The following is a 16,148-nucleotide window of genomic DNA, read 5'->3' as shown; positions in this document are numbered from 1 at the left end:
TAATTAAAAAAAAATTGCATTCTGCACTCCTCTATATTCTCTATAAGTGTGGGAAATTTCATACTCCTCCGTCCGCGCAATTTTCGCAAAAAGGGGTACAAAGCTTTTGCTTCGCATATTAATATGTAGATGTATAGACAATAAAATATTTTGACGGCTTATGTTGAATTTGTTATTGTCTTTTTCTTATTTCCGATGTGTGACCGAGTCGAAAACTTGACAATGTTCGTGGTCGGACGATAAAGGTGTCGTACGTCGATATTGTAAGATTTATGAAATTCACTGGTGGTAGGACCTCTTGTGAGTCCGCACGGGTAGGTTACGTCATGGTTAGGAATGACAGACTCACCGCCTCCAAAGGCGGGACTGCCATTTACTATAGGCGGGCCCTGCACGTTGTCCCTCTCGATACTCCCTCGCTCTCACATATCGAGGCGTCAGTGTGCCGTATCTCGCTGACGGGACACCAGCCGATCGTCATCGCATCCGTTTATCTCCCCCCGGACAAGCCCCTTCTGAGCAGTGACATCGAGTCACTGTTCGGCATGAGAGACTCTGTCATCCTGGCAGGCGATTTAAATTGCCACCACACTAGGTGGAACTGCCATCGTACAAACGTTAACGGTAGGCGTCTCGACGCGTTTATAGACGACCTCACCTTTGAAGTAGTCGGTCCCCCAACTCCAACATGTTATCCGTATAACATCGCGCTCCGTCCGAGCACTATAGACCTGGCATTGCTTAGGAACGTAACTCTGCGCTTGCGTTCCATCGAAGCACTGTCAGAGCTCGACTCAGACCACCGACCTGTCGTTATGCAGCTCGGTCGCCCTCACAACCCAGTCACTGTTACGAGGACCATGGTGGATTGGAATAAGCTGGGCACGTGCCTACCCGAAGCCGCTCCGCCAATCCTCCCTTACGGCCCGGATTCGAATCTATCATCCCCCGAGGACACCGTCGAATCCATAAACATCATTACCGATCACATCTCTTCCGCGATCATTAGATCTTCAAAAGAAGTCGATGTGGAGGACAGCTTCCACCGCATCAGACTGTCCCCCGATCTTAGGAATCTCTTAAGAGTTAGGAACGCGGCAATCCGGGCCTACGATCGTCTTCCCACGCATTCAAACCGGACTCGGATGCGTCGTCTACAACGCGAAGTCCACTCCCGCTTAAGCGACGCGCGTAACGATAATTGGCATAGTTATTTAGAACAACTCGCGCCCTCCCACCAAGCATACTGGCGACTAGCTAGGACTCTCAAATCCGAAACTACCGCTACTATGCCTCCCCTCGTACGCCCTTCAGGCCAACCACCGGCATTCGATGACGATGACAAGGCTGAGCTGCTGGCCGATGCACTGCAAGAGCAGTGCACCACCAGTACTCAACACGCGGACCCCGAACACACCGAGTTAGTCGACAGGGAGGTCGAGCGCAGAGCTTCCCTGCCGCCCTCGGACGCGTTACCCCCCATTACCACTGACGAAGTTAGAGACGCGATCCACAACCTCCAACCTAGGAAGGCACCAGGCTCCGACGGCATCCGCAACCGCGCGCTAAAACTTTTGCCAGTCCAACTGATAGCAATGTTGGCTACAATTTTAAATGCCGCTATGACGCACTGCATCTTTCCCGCGGTGTGGAAAGAAGCGGACGTTATCGGTATACATAAGCCGGGCAAACCGAGAAACGAAACTTCTAGTTACCGTCCGATTAGTCTCCTCCCGACGATAGGGAAAATTTACGAACGTCTCCTTAGGAAACGCCTCTGGGATTTTGTTACCGCGAACAAAATTCTCATAGACGAACAGTTCGGATTCCGCTCAAAACACTCGTGCGTACAACAAGTGCACCGCCTCACGGAGCACATTCTGATAGGACTAAATAGGCGTAAACAAATCCCGACCGGCGCCCTCTTCTTCGACATCGCGAAGGCGTTCGACAAAGTCTGGCACAACGGCTTAATTTACAAACTGTACAACATGGGAGTGCCAGACAGACTCGTGCTCATCATACGAGACTTCTTGTCGAACCGTTCGTTTCGATATCGAGTAGAGGGAACTCGTTCTCGTCCCCGTCAACTGACTGCCGGAGTCCCGCAAGGCTCCGCGCTCTCCCCGTTATTATTTAGTTTGTATATCAATGATATACCCCGGTCTCCGGAGACCCATCTAGCGCTCTTCGCCGATGACACGGCTATCTACTACTCGTGTAGGAAGATGTCGCTGCTTCATCGGCGACTCCAGATCGCAGTAGCCACCATGGGACAGTGGTTCCGGAAGTGGCGAATTGACATCAACCCCACGAAAAGCGCAGCGGTGCTCTTCAAAAGGGGTCGCCCTCCGAACATTACTTCGAGCATCCCACTCCGTAGTAGGCGCGCAAACACCTCCGCCGTTAGTCCCATCACTCTCTTTGGCCAGCCCATACCGTGGGTCTCGAAGGTCAAATATCTAGGCGTCACCCTCGACAGAGGGATGACATTCCGTCCCCATATAAAAACGGTACGCGACCGCGCCGCGTTTATACTAGGACGACTCTATCCAATGCTTTGTAGTCGAAGCAAACTGTCCCTCCGCAATAAGGTAACTCTCTACAAAACTTGTATACGCCCCGTCATGACGTATGCAAGCGTAGTGTTCGCTCACTCAGCCCGCACCCACTTGAAATCCCTTCAGGTTATTCAATCACGATTCTGCAGGATAGCCGTCGCAGCGCCATGATTCCTTAGGAATGTGGATCTCCACGATGACCTGGAGCTCGACTCATTTAGTAAGTATCTACAGTCGGCATCGTTGCGCCATTTTGAGAAGGCGGCACGACATGAGAACCCTCTCATCGTAGCCACTGGAAATTACATACCCGACCCAGTAGACCGAATGGTAAACCGTCGACGTCGCCCAAAGCACGTCATTACGGATCCTCCTGACCCATTAACGGTGCTTTTAGGCACCACAAGCACCGGTCACCGTCCTCGTCGAACCCGTCGCTTGCGACGAAGGACTCGACGAGCAAACTAACTAGCAACTCTCCGGTTGAGCCCCGCGAGCTCACCTACAAACGTTAGGGTGAAGCTGAAATAGCCTCTCAAGGCTATCAGCATAGGTAAAAAAAAAGAAAAGAGTAGGTACCACCGCCCCGCCTATTTCTGCCGTGAAGCAGTAATGCGTTTCGGTTTGAAGGGTGGGGTAGCCGTTGTAACGATACTGAGACCTTAGAACTTATATCTCAAGGGGGGTGGCGCATTTACATTGTAGATATCTATGGGCTCCAGTAACCACATAACACCAGGTGGGCTGTGAGCTCGGCTACCCATCTAAGCAATAACAAAAAAAAATTTATTCAATTTCAATTTTAGTAACTATAATAGTATTCTAGTTTTACTTGCGTCTACATATGTCTATATATTGTGTTATGTGCGAAAACCGAAGTGAGTTTTTTTAATAGGAAAATAAAAATGTTAAAAGAAAATAAATATGATGCGATTTAAAAAAAAACACAGTGCGTTTATTTCAGTTGAAAATAATTGGCGCTATTTTTGTGACTACGACTTGCCCAATTCTTTTGGATCGATGCGAAAGAATGTAAGTTAATTACGAACCACGCTGAGCCTGTCAGATGTTACTAGCTAATTTCTTTACTCTTTCCAAGTTTTGTAATAAATTACTGTTCGAATAATTATTTAGCTGTTTTTTTTTGTGAAATTTCTTTAACACTTTATACCACCGCCCTGCCTATTTCTGCCGTGAAGCAGCAATGCGTTTCGGTTCGAAGGGTGGGGCAGCCGTTGTACTGAAAAACTGACAATCGGAACTTATATCTCAAGGTAGATTTTAACAATAAAAAAAATAAATAATAAATATTGAAATATGTTGTTTTTACACTTAGCTGTTATCAACTGTCCTGCATTTTCAACCGAGTCACGTGACGGTCTCTCAGCGGAAAAAAGGTGATAAGAAACATTCGCTAATCAAAAAATAAAGTGACATCTTTGTATGAAGAGCTAAGTGTTTAAATTTTGTGTGTGCTAGTGCTAGTTTGCCTACGTTTGCCGCTAGGGGCGTTGTTCCAACTGGATACAAATTTGTGTTAACTTTTACGCTATCGAGAACGTTAAAAGACTCGCACTAAGCACACAAATGTCTCGATCGGTCGTAATGTTGACCGCGGTAACCCCTTACCCCGCCCATGTTACCTCGGCGGCATCGGACCCTTGGGCGAGCGTACTGAGGAGTATTTCAGTAGGAAGGCCCTGAATTCCATCCCTTGGGCCCGCGAGTCCGCTCCCAACATCTGAGGACCGTCCAGTCCACATACCACGCGCGCCCCTACACGCGGGAACCTACAGGAGGTTCAGCCCCCGGCCCAAAAAAAATGCCTCTCTGTCGATTTAGATTGAAGCTTGTTGCCAATACTGGCTATTAAAAGTTTTTTTCCGTCCGGAGAATGAAGCGTCAAGACGAGGCCGAGATCCGATTAACAAGTTCATTAAAACAGATTTACGCGATAAGTAGGTACCTATGAGTTAACTTAGATGAAATGAGGACCAGGTAGATTACCAAGTAAATTAATCACGATTTTGATTTCAAAAATGTTATGACAGATGAATTTCAAAATTACAAAAGGAAACATATAACTAATATCTAATTTTATTATCTTCACTGCATAGTATAAAACAAAGTCGCTTTCTCTGTCCCTATATCCCTATGTATGCTTAAATCTTTAAAACTACGCAACGGATTTTGATACGGTTTTTTTTAATAGATAGAGTGATTGAAGAGGAAGGTTTATATGCATAATAACATCCATTAAATAGTGGAGAAATCAATAATAAATTACAGTTTCCGAAGCGAAGCGAAGGCGGGTTGCTAGTAATACCTACTTATATTTTATATATATTTCTTCTATGCGTGTGTTTGTCAGTGAACTCCTCCTAAACGGCTGGACCGATTTGAATGAATTTTTTGTATGCGTTTTGGTGGCTCCCTAGATGATTTAGATTCACAAATCAGCGCAGCGGATGATGCTGCAGATGGTATCTAGGTTATTTATGTATACTGCAATTAAGCGGCTGGATCGACTTGAATGAATTTTTGTGTATGCATTCATTCATTCATTTCATTGTGTATGCATGACAACGTCTGTCGGGTCCGCTAGTGTTTTATATAATTCGGCATGCGGGTTGCGATGTCTACAGGCTTTAATAATTATTTAATATAGTCGGGGTCGTTGACTCATGCAAAAAAAACACTGGAATATTTTGCAAGCGTAATAGGATCTACCTTGTGCGAGGCGGAGTGTGTACGAGATGGACAAACGCCAAATGAGAATATTTTCAATTTGCCAATAGGCATATCAAAATATTGACTGTGCAACGATATGTATTTTGAAGACTGCATCAATCAATTTATATGGAATTCTGGAATTACTTTTTACGCTCGGTTCGAGGGGTATACGTGCCGGGAAATAGCTTTGTGCTGCTTAATTAACTTTCCTATTCGCCATAATAAGACCCCCAGTTCAACATTCGCGGCTTGGTCTTGATTTTTTACCAATCGCTTTGAATAGTGAAACTTATTTGGTCGCGATGAATCGAAAAGAAAAGCTGATCTTAATTTAAAATTTCATCATCGTGCTATTAATATAATAAAGAGATATCAAATCAGTTTAATAGCAAGTTTATTTTGCTTTTAATTGATTAGAATATTGAAACGATAGAAATGACCAAATAATTTTCACGACGCCCTCCCGTTCTAGACGCCATTTTGTTTTTTTTATCCGATTTAAATGTTTACTTTTAATGAGGTCTTATTTGGCGTGTCTTAAGTTTTTTTTTAATGATGTATTTAATAGACGTACTTGGAAGTTTAGTGGGCGAGGCGTCAGCCAGCGTGGACTGACTCGAGAGCTCCGCCTCCCCAGCGACCGCTGCACAGAAATAACAACCAGTTATAATTTCATGAAAGTATTTCGTATCTGATTTTTTATACTGCCGCAACCGTGTTTAATCTGTCTGTTTAATTTTTAATGCCTACAATTCTATTATTACTAAACGGGTCGACTTTGATCCGTTCGCTATAAAACTCGCGATAGGCCAATCCGAAGATTTCCTAAAAGAATCATCGGAATCGCTCGAATTGTTTCTGAGTTTATAGAGAATTTATATACATAATATAATTTATGGATGAATTATATTGATGACCGAAAAGGCAAATTCAATATATAATTAAACATATACCTTCCACTGAGGACTCATACTACTATAACGCAAATTGAAGGATTTTTACACGAAAAAATTGAACCGGTGACTGGCGGTAGCCAGATTGTCGTCCGAATATTGCCAATCCTAAAGACAATAGCAAACACCTCTGCCTTCTCCGCCTCTGCCTTCATTGGCAGTAAAAGAAGTCTACAAATTTGTACTAGGTTAACAAATAAATAAGATGGTTGGTATTCAGGATAAATAAAAACTCCTCATCGAAGCATAAATTATGAAGACATAAGTAGTCCCGAAACACGTCTTACCTATTTTATTACAATATTTCCAAAGTTGCCAATTGGAAATAGAGAATGCAGAACAAAATAATTAAGATCAAGTTACGTAATATTTCCTCCGAGAATGAGTTCAGGTCCCAAAGTATGCTCAATGAAAAATTCCGTTCTAAGAAATTATGCGCTAGTTCAAAAACTATTTATCTACCTACACCTGCCTACAATGTACAGCTTTTTTATTATTATTGTTAAAAATACATTGAATAATTACAAATGTAAATATTTATAACTTTCAAATGTTGAGTGTTGATAAAAACAGGCAATAACTAAACAGTTCACAACCAGTTTCTTTTTTGTCTTTCGACCGATCTTGTTCTTTTTTCAGTAATTGTTAAGGAGTTTTAGTGTTGTCAACGAAAAAATAACCCGATAAATATTTATTTGTTCAAAGTATTATGTAATGTTTTAAAATATTTCCTTACTGAATAATAAATTCGTCTATGTTCTAATACAAGCTTTGATGTGGTTATTTTAGTCAATTTAGTGTTTCTTAAGTTAAACGTGTAAATAATGGAAGCTTATAGATCATTTAGTATCTCTGCAAAAATGCACAGATGTGAGGAAATTATACAAAGGTGCTTCATGTGGTTTCTCTTGCATAAAAGTCCACTGAAGTCTCAGTAAAAAACTGAGACTGCCTCATCCCACCTGCTCACGTTCATTTAATTTCAACCCAATTGATTGATAATTGTTCTTACAACACTAAATATTTGTATGTGTATGTATACAAAGAAATATTGAGGACTTTTATAAACTATATACACAATAGACTCACCAGAAGTCAATTGCTATACTTAAAAAAAGAACTATTTGAGAGCACCTAATGAAGGCTTACTTGAATAAAATTTAACTATAATTTTTAGAAAATATATTCATATCCAGCCGTTCAATTTCGCTTGCCACTTGAGAAGTTAGGTTAAATCTAAATTCTAATCTAATTCGAACTGTGTAAGCTCCGTAGGAGGTCTGAGATGTTAAGCCAGTGACGTATATAGGGCAGTGGTTGAAGTTTCGCGCGAGAACTGGAGCTTGTTCGTTAAGTATTATTATGAACGTTGAAAACTAAATTCAAATAGTACCAGAGTATTATAGTTTATTAGAATACTTAACAAATGTTCACAATTGACTTCCACGGTGAAGGAATAACATCGTGTAATAAAAACAAACCTGCAAAATTATGATTTGCGTAATTACTGGTGGTAGAAACTCTTGTGAGTCCGCACAGGTAGGTACCACCGCCCCGCCTATTTCTGCTGTGAAGCAGCAGTGCGTTTCGGTTTGAAGGGTGGGGCAGCCGTTGTAACTATACTGAGATCTTAGAACTTATATCTCAAGGTGTGTGGCGCATTTACGTTGTAGATGTCTATGGGCTCCAGTAACCACTTACCGCCAGGTGGGCTGTGGGCTCGTCCATAAGCCTAAGCAATAAATAAAAAAATTACGAGCTTTTCGAAATTTTGTATTCTTCTTTCTCTTCTTTTTCTTTTCTTAAATAGACTAATGGACTCACAAGCCACATTATGTTGAGTAGGTAGTACCTAACCTGACCCGCGTTTCGTCTCGGGCGAGAAACGGAATTCAGTCAGTAGTTATTCAGAGTTCGACATACTCCGGTCTTATCCCAAATCTGCTGGATATCGATAAATTGGAAAAAGTAAAGTGAAAATAGTAAACAATCTATACTAGTATACAAAATCTACAGTGGTATTTACGGATGTTCCATTATAACTACTGAACCGTGCATCCGATTGACTTGAAACTTGGTATCCATGTAGCAAATACATGTACTTAATGGATAGGCTAATATTTATATGAGTGTTGGACTCCCTAATAATAATGACAATAAATAATAATGCTAATTTTAATTGCTCAGCGAAGCGGCCGAGTACGGCTAGTAATCTTATAAAATTAATTCTTCATCTTATTTTATGATTCTTTTTTTCTGAAACCATGTTTATATCAAAACAAATCAAAAAAAATTTATTGAACATAAATGAAAGTACATACTTGTTGAACGTCAAAAGAATTACCGCCAATTCACAAAAACTAGCCTCCGTCCTGAGAAGAATTGGCAAGATACTCAGGGGGCATCTCTTTTTTTTTTAAATATTAGATATATTTTTTTCAATATTAGATTTTTTCGATTCGAGCCAATTATCTCAGTGATCTATCAAAATACATGGGCCATCGTTCAATAGTCCATGTAGCCGACGGCGAATGTGTTTAAACTAGTTTAAAGCTATACCAAATTTTGTTAGCGCACGAAGCATGAGCTCCCAAATTGAAATTGTTTTGGGAAATAATAGTTATGGCGGAAAGTTGCTACAGGAGTGTAGATAAAGCAAACTAAACCGTATATTCAGACTTATTGGTTCTTTTGGTAGCAACATAAGTAGTTACCCCCATTGGTATGTAACTATAAATGTATATGACACAGGTTGGTGTTTGTTTCAAGTTGTCTATAGCTCACTGCGCCTCCCAAAATTTTACATTAAAACTTTTTTTTAAAAGACATGAAAAGAAAGAGGTACTACGAAAAATTGTCATTTTGCTATTGAAAAATATTGTAGTTGATATAAAAAAAAATTACCTACCTAAGCTGATAGCCTTGAGAGGCTATTTCAGCGTAACCTTATCTAGTAGGCTCAAACCGGAGTGATGCTAACAGTGACCCTTGCAAGGGCAGTGCTCCGCAGAATCTACCACCGGGTCGGAAACACGATCAACTGAGAAGATCCGGCGAGAAACTCAGTGGGCTGTGTCTATGGGCTAATTCGCCTGTCGAGCCCTTCGTCGCAAGCGACGGGTTCGACGAGGACGGTGACAAGTGCTTGTGGTACCTAAAAGCACCGTTAATGGATCAGGAGGATCCGTAATGACGTGATGATATAATGTTAAGTGCTCGTTCAAAGCGAATTAGAATGGTAACATTCACTTATTGGTATAAATGTCATGCCTTGTCAGGCAAGGAAGAGTACGGTACGAGACCGCGCGGCGGTTCCTCAATGTGGCGAGCCAACCAAATCAGGACTTATTTCTTTTGTTGCTATGATGGACGACCTCACGGCCAACCTGGTGCTAAATAGTCACCGGAACCATTAAACATCGACAACGTAACCACTGCCACCCACTTTGAGTTCTAAGTATTAGTTTTTCAGGGAAAAAACTGTAGCGGCTTTCAAGTCGAAACGCGTTATTGCATCACGGCAGAAATAGGCAGGGCGATGGTACCTACCCGTGCGGCCTCACAAGACACCCTACCACCTTACTTGACCTAAGATGATGACGATAATGAGTAGTAAGGAGTGGAGAAAAATCAATCTATACTAATATTATAAAGAGGAAAGATTTGTTTGTTTGTCTGTATTGAATAGGCTCCGAAACTAGTGAACCGATTTAAAAAATTCTTTCACTGTTGGAAAGCTACGCTATCCCCGGATGACATAGGCTATATTTATTATATTTTCAAAAAATTAGGGATCCCTACTGAAACTCCAATAATGTAACCCAATGTGTAAAAAAATTGCCTAATTTTTTTTACATCGCGTACGCTACTTCCCAAGGACAGCCGGGGCGGGCCGCTAGTAAAATATAAAGTAGTGGTATGAACTTTGGATCATACAAAAGTATTCGTTTTGTCATAATATATGTCAGCAAATGTCGAACTCGCGACTTATGGCGTACGTAAAAGATAGATAACAGATAGTTAAAAGACGTACTTAACGTAAGGTATGTCGTAACGTTCAGAAAACACCGAGGAAATGTATTTTTTATTTATTGTTTAGATGAGTGGACGAGCTCACAGCCCACCTGGTTAAGTGGTTACTGGAGCCCATAGACGTTCGTTCAAAGCGAATTAGAATGGTAACATTCACTTATTGGTATAAATGTCATGCCTTGTCAGGCAAGGAAGAGTACGGTACGAGACCGCGCGGCGGTTCCTCAATGTGGCGAGCCAACCAAATCAGGACTTATTTCTTTTGTTGCTATGATGGACGACCTCACGGCCAACCTGGTGCTAAATAGTCACCGGAACCATTAAACATCGACAACGTAACCACTGCCACCCACTTTGAGTTCTAAGTATTAGTTTTTCAGGGAAAAAACTGTAGCGGCTTTCAAGTCGAAACGCATTACTGCTTTACGGCAGAAATAGGCAGGGTGGTGGTACCCACCCGCGCGGACTCACAAGAGGTCCTACCACCAGTGAAAAGGTTTATTTCAGAGCCAGATAAATGAAACGTGGTAAGAATGAACGTAGTGGCTTCGAGATGAACCTTACTTCGACGTTATTAATACAATTTACACACTTAGTCTCCATACGATGTTATCGTATACCTACTTATCACTAACAGGTTTCTCCACAATTTGGAAGTAGGTTAATAAAAATAAATTTACTTTCTAGGGTTTCTGCTGTTTTCTCTGTGCCGTAAACACGACCGAGATAAGAACGGTTACATCCAAACCCCAATTATCAAACATCTTTAACAAAGCTACCAATTTCGACTAGGAATGGAATCCGAACCCCGTGTTTGTATTTATTACACTTGACTTGACTTGACTTATTGAAGAGGTCAAAATTAGTTCCTCTTATGCCTTTAAGGTTGTGTGTAAATCTCCGGATTCCCGCCTAAATTCAACCATGCTGGCATAATCTAATATATAAAATTCTCGTGTCACAATGTTCGTTCCCATACTCCTCCGAAACCGCTCGACCGATTCTCATGAAATTTTTTATGCATATTCAGTAAGCCTGAGAATCGGCTACTATCTATTTTTCATACCCGTAAGTGATTAGGGTTGTCCACCCCTAACATATTTTTTTTATTTGGACTTTTTTTTTGTTATTATGAGGTAATATGTGGTTGAATGAGGTTTTGTTATTTTTATTATATATTCCCTCAACGTTCACAGCGCTACATGCCTCTTTCACTCATTTACCACATCCTTACACACTTACAATAACTTGGTTTTTTTCTACACTAGAAATTCCCTAGAAATCTTATATATGGCAAAACATTGTTTGCCGGGACAGCTAGTAATCTAGATTTATCTATACTTAATATTATAAAGAGGAAAGATTTATTTGTTTGTTTGTTTGTATTGAATAGGCTCCGAAACTACTGAACCGATTTGAAAAATTCTTTCACTGTTTGGAAGCTACACTATTCCGGAGTGACATAGGCACCTTTTTTGAAAAAAATTAGGGATCCTTACTAAGACTCCAATAATGTAACCCAAGGTGTAAAAAATTACTTAAAATATTCTTTACATCGCGTGCGCTGCGAAAACTATTGATGATAGAATAAAATAATGTACTACGACTTTGTAGAGCATATTATTATTTACAAAAAGTGTCGCGACAGCATATGTCTAACTATTATAGTTATGCCGCAATAAGTGTTCTTTTATTTAAAAAAATAAAACAACCTCAAATATCGTTGAAATTTCTGTTAAAGACCTGAGCGGGGCCGGACCGGGCCGCTAGTTTAAAATAAACCACTTAGAAAAACATTTTAAAATATGAGTCATCATCATCATTCTCCCGCCCTTCTTCCAGTCACCTGGGGTCGGCGTAAAATGTTTTCTCCTTTCGTACTTGTCGTTCATAATCGTCTTTCACGCAATCCATCCATTTCTTCTTAAGTCTTAACTTGGTTACCTTACTTTACTTAACTTTTTACTGGTGCTAGGACCTCTTGTGGGTCCGGGCGGGTAGGTACCACCAATTAACACCAGGTGGGCTGTGAGCTCACCCACCTATCTATGCAATAAATAAAATATAAATAAAAACTCTATATCTTCTTCTTCCTCTATAATAAAAGATGAGTATTAAATGTATAAAGCGTAGTAGTAGATACAGAAGCTGATATTGACGTAGGAAGGCATATATTCGCACGCAACAGAGTAGAGCAACAGGATGCTTAAGTCCGACGGACTCATGTGTGTTAACCGGAATCTGTATTGTGCTTTCGAAGCTGAAGCGGTTTTATAAAAAGTTTAATTGAATACGAAAAGTAGGGAGAGAAAGAGAGACAGAGAGAGAGAGAGAGACAGATACATTGAAAAACAGTGAACAGGCAAATATAATTGCACAATAGGCGGACTATTCGCTTCTTTTTTTCCTACATATACTGATTTGAGAAGCTACTTCAGCTTCTCCTTGAGGTGAGGTGAGCTCACGGGGTGTTGCTAACACTGGCTCTAGCAAGAGCAGTGCTTCGCAGAATCTACCGCCGGATCGGAGACGCGACCCACTGCGAAGATCCGGCGAGAAACTCAGTGGGCTACTTTTCGCTAATAGCGATTACAGACAACCGTTTTTATATAGAGAAATTCTGAAAAGGATACAGCAGATATTATGGACAATATTTAGAATGATCTATCAAAAATAGAACAAACCTTTAGGCACATCATTAAGTAATGAAAATACATAAGCAATAATAAATAAACATTATTATACATACCTACAAAATACGTTTAAAACAAATAGGTTGTTATTAATGAAACAAGAACCGATTTGCTTATGTTAAGTTAAACTTATAGTAGTTAGGTCTCGTTACTATTATACATATTACCATTGAAACGTGATTGACCACGTAATGACTGGCACTCACATTGACCCGTTACGTATTATGCTCCTTCATCATAGAAGACAAGACTAAGGTTATGCAGGCGGGCCAACAGCCTTTTGACGTGACAACGTCTTATAATTCGATGGAGCCGGCTGTACGCACGAAAAAGCATGACTCATGCGGCGTTACCTCGCTCTGAGGTGTTCCATTTAAGGCTTGAAGTGCAAGCGAGAGTGCGCAACGAGCGACAAAGAGGCACAATCGGCCTCCACGTTCGGCAACGTTCGACATCTGACTCTCTCCTACTTGAGTGAGCGATGCATCCGCGTGGACAGCTGCTATACAATATATACATTTACTTGTTTTCGTCAAGTATGAAGTTCAGTGAAAAGTGAATGCGGTGTCAATTGTTTATAGCAACGATAATTGCGATCATTGAAAAATGAAACCATTCCATCAGTATTTTCTTATGACGTTGTCACGTTCAACTATCGTCAGTAAACCGACTTTACAGACAACCTATTTTTTTTTTACTTTTTTTATGCATATATGGGTGGAGGATCTCACAGCCCACCTGATTAGTCAGTGGAGACCGGAGCCCATACGTCTGGCATCTGTACGTCTTAATCGTTACACTCTTGGCAGAGTGATAGTGTTCGTTATGTAATCTTGGAGGGGGCACACCTGACGTGTCTTACGATACCCTGTTGTCTCTACCGCTGGGGGCCAGCGTGATGCAGGTTATGTGATGCGCTTAAAGAGCCTCCCTCTACTAAACTAATTAGTTTAAGCGGATCGAGGTCGTTCTACGACGCGACTAATATAATTGGAGGTTTCCACGCGTTATCAGTCGGGGAACCGCAAATACATAATGATTATTCGAAACGGATATGAGAAAGGAATCAAAACGTATTGCCAACGTTTTTCTTTTTGCCGTGAAGAAGTAGTGACTCTTATATAATTGAAGCCACGTGCCTTAAAGTTCATACTTAATATATCAGACACATAAACCAGTTTTGGCAATATTTTGCACTGTGTAAGTAGCTTAAATCAGATTATGTTTTTTTAGTTTTGTTTTGGTTAAAACCTTCAAAAGTTCTCGCCACATTAAAGCGTTATTATCTATCTCCCGCAGCCAGCGAAAACATAACGAAATGTCCGTCTGAATCTCACAGCGAGTGTGCTGTATGTGAAAATTTAGTTTTGTTCTTTGTTTTTTAAAGCTTTTTAAGCTTGTGCTTTAAATTAAAAGTTCTACTGGGATTCACTAATTTAACACGAGAAGTGCTCTCATTTACTTTTCGTTTCGTTTGACGCTAATGAAAGACGACTCTTTATTGATCGTTTCTTACAATATAAAACGACAGCTTATTAATCTTATCTGAACAGAGACAAGTTGCGTTGTTGTTGTCCGCGGTCTGCTCTCAACATCTGCAGACCGTCAAGTCCCAAATACCCTCTAGGGGCGGACACCTAGAAGTAGGATCTGCCCATGACCAAAAAAAAAACAAAAAAAAAAATGCGTCGTTCTTGTGTCAAAATTGATATATCGTAACACCGGTAAGGAATATTTTTCACTGAGCTGAAATATAGAACATAAGGTTTCGTGTATTAAAATCGAACCTGTAATACTGACAATGCGTAATTAAGTACTGGTAAAAGCACATGTTCTTAGCATACAGATACGGTAATGCTTAAACGTGAAGTAATAATACATTCCTGTTTCAAGGACGAAGCGTGAACATATCCTCTACGTAGTCGCAAAATGTTGATCGGTATTCCTTGCGATATATTGGCTCTGGTGCTATTTCGATAAGGCACCGTCTACCCATATTAAATATCCTTAGTATTAACAAAAATCGATACAGAATAAGAACCAACACAAAAAAAATACCAAAAAATATTTAAGTTTTACGAATGCAATGATTCTCGCAGTAACAGCTTATTGGTATTGAATCTTGATGTTATTTATCGGAGAGCAACCCTTGGAGAGCAAAGTAAATATGTTATTCACTCGACTTGCATCCCCGGAGAGGATTCCGAGATGGATGGAGTGCTCCTGGATCAATATGAGGTTCCTTTTACTTTTAATTGTTCGTTTGGCTGTATATCAATTCTTCTGTTGCTCGTGAAAGTCTAAAAAAGGCTGTCGGTTTCATTATCTGTGGATATTTTTGGTGTATACTGTTGTTTTAACACGTCGACTGCCATGTACAATAGGTCATCGGTGTCCTACGTTACGTACTTAAGTAATCATACCCGATCCTGCGGACCGAATGGTAAACAGCCGACGTCGCCCTAAACACGTCATTTCGGATCCTACCGATCCACTATCGGTGCTTTTAGGTTAGAGCCCCGTAAGCTCATCTATTTGCTCGGTTATGCTGGCATAGCCCTCTTGTGAGTCCGCAAGGGTGGGTACCACCACCCCACCTATTTCTGCCGTGAAGCAGTAATGCGATTCGGTTTGAAGGACGAGGCAGCCGTTGTAACAATACTGAGACCTTAGAACTTATATCTCAAGGTGGGTGGCGCATTTACGTTGTAGATGTCTATTGGCTCCAGTAACCACTTAACATCAGGTAGGCTGTGAGCTCGTCCACCCATCTAAGCAATAAAAAAAAAAGATACAAGCTTAGGTAGAAAAAAAACAAATAATGATGTCGATTTCTCACTTCGGTCTTCTTACTAAGGCCGGAATGTGTAGCAGACTCTGGGAAAGATGAATGTGAAGATACTGAGAATGATTCAATTTTTAAGAGACCTAAACTAAAAGACTAAAATATACATTAAAAAACAAAAGAAAGCAAATTTAGGCAATCCAGGCGCCTTAGAAACAGAAATCGAGATAATAACTTCAGTGCATCACGTAGGGCATCTGTGACCTACACTGAAATCAACGGGTTAAGCAAAAGATAAAAGTATAATTGTTTATCATCGAAGTGAGATATCAAATTACTTTACATAAAACTGGTTTTCTAATCGGAACTCTCAGACGGGAAACGGAAACAG

At 40.7% G+C, this 16,148-nt stretch overlaps 1 protein-coding gene across 1 annotated transcript in view; it reads right to left on the bottom strand.

Annotated features, from left to right (window-relative positions):
- LOC114253489 (cubilin) overlaps positions 1 to 16,148 on the bottom strand; it is a 134,005-nt gene that overhangs the window by 26,677 nt on the left and 91,180 nt on the right. The window contains exon 4 of the mRNA XM_089728170.1: positions 5,869 to 5,937. Within this exon, the coding sequence (XP_089584296.1) occupies positions 5,869 to 5,937 (69 nt within the window). The remainder of the gene's footprint in view (positions 1 to 5,868; positions 5,938 to 16,148) is intronic.

Source organism: Bombyx mandarina, chromosome 06, assembly GCF_030267445.1.
Source record: "Bombyx mandarina strain Sakado chromosome 06, ASM3026744v2".
Classification (NCBI taxonomy): Eukaryota; Metazoa; Arthropoda; class Insecta; order Lepidoptera; family Bombycidae; genus Bombyx; species Bombyx mandarina.
This window is presented reverse-complemented; position numbering and strand designations above follow the sequence as displayed.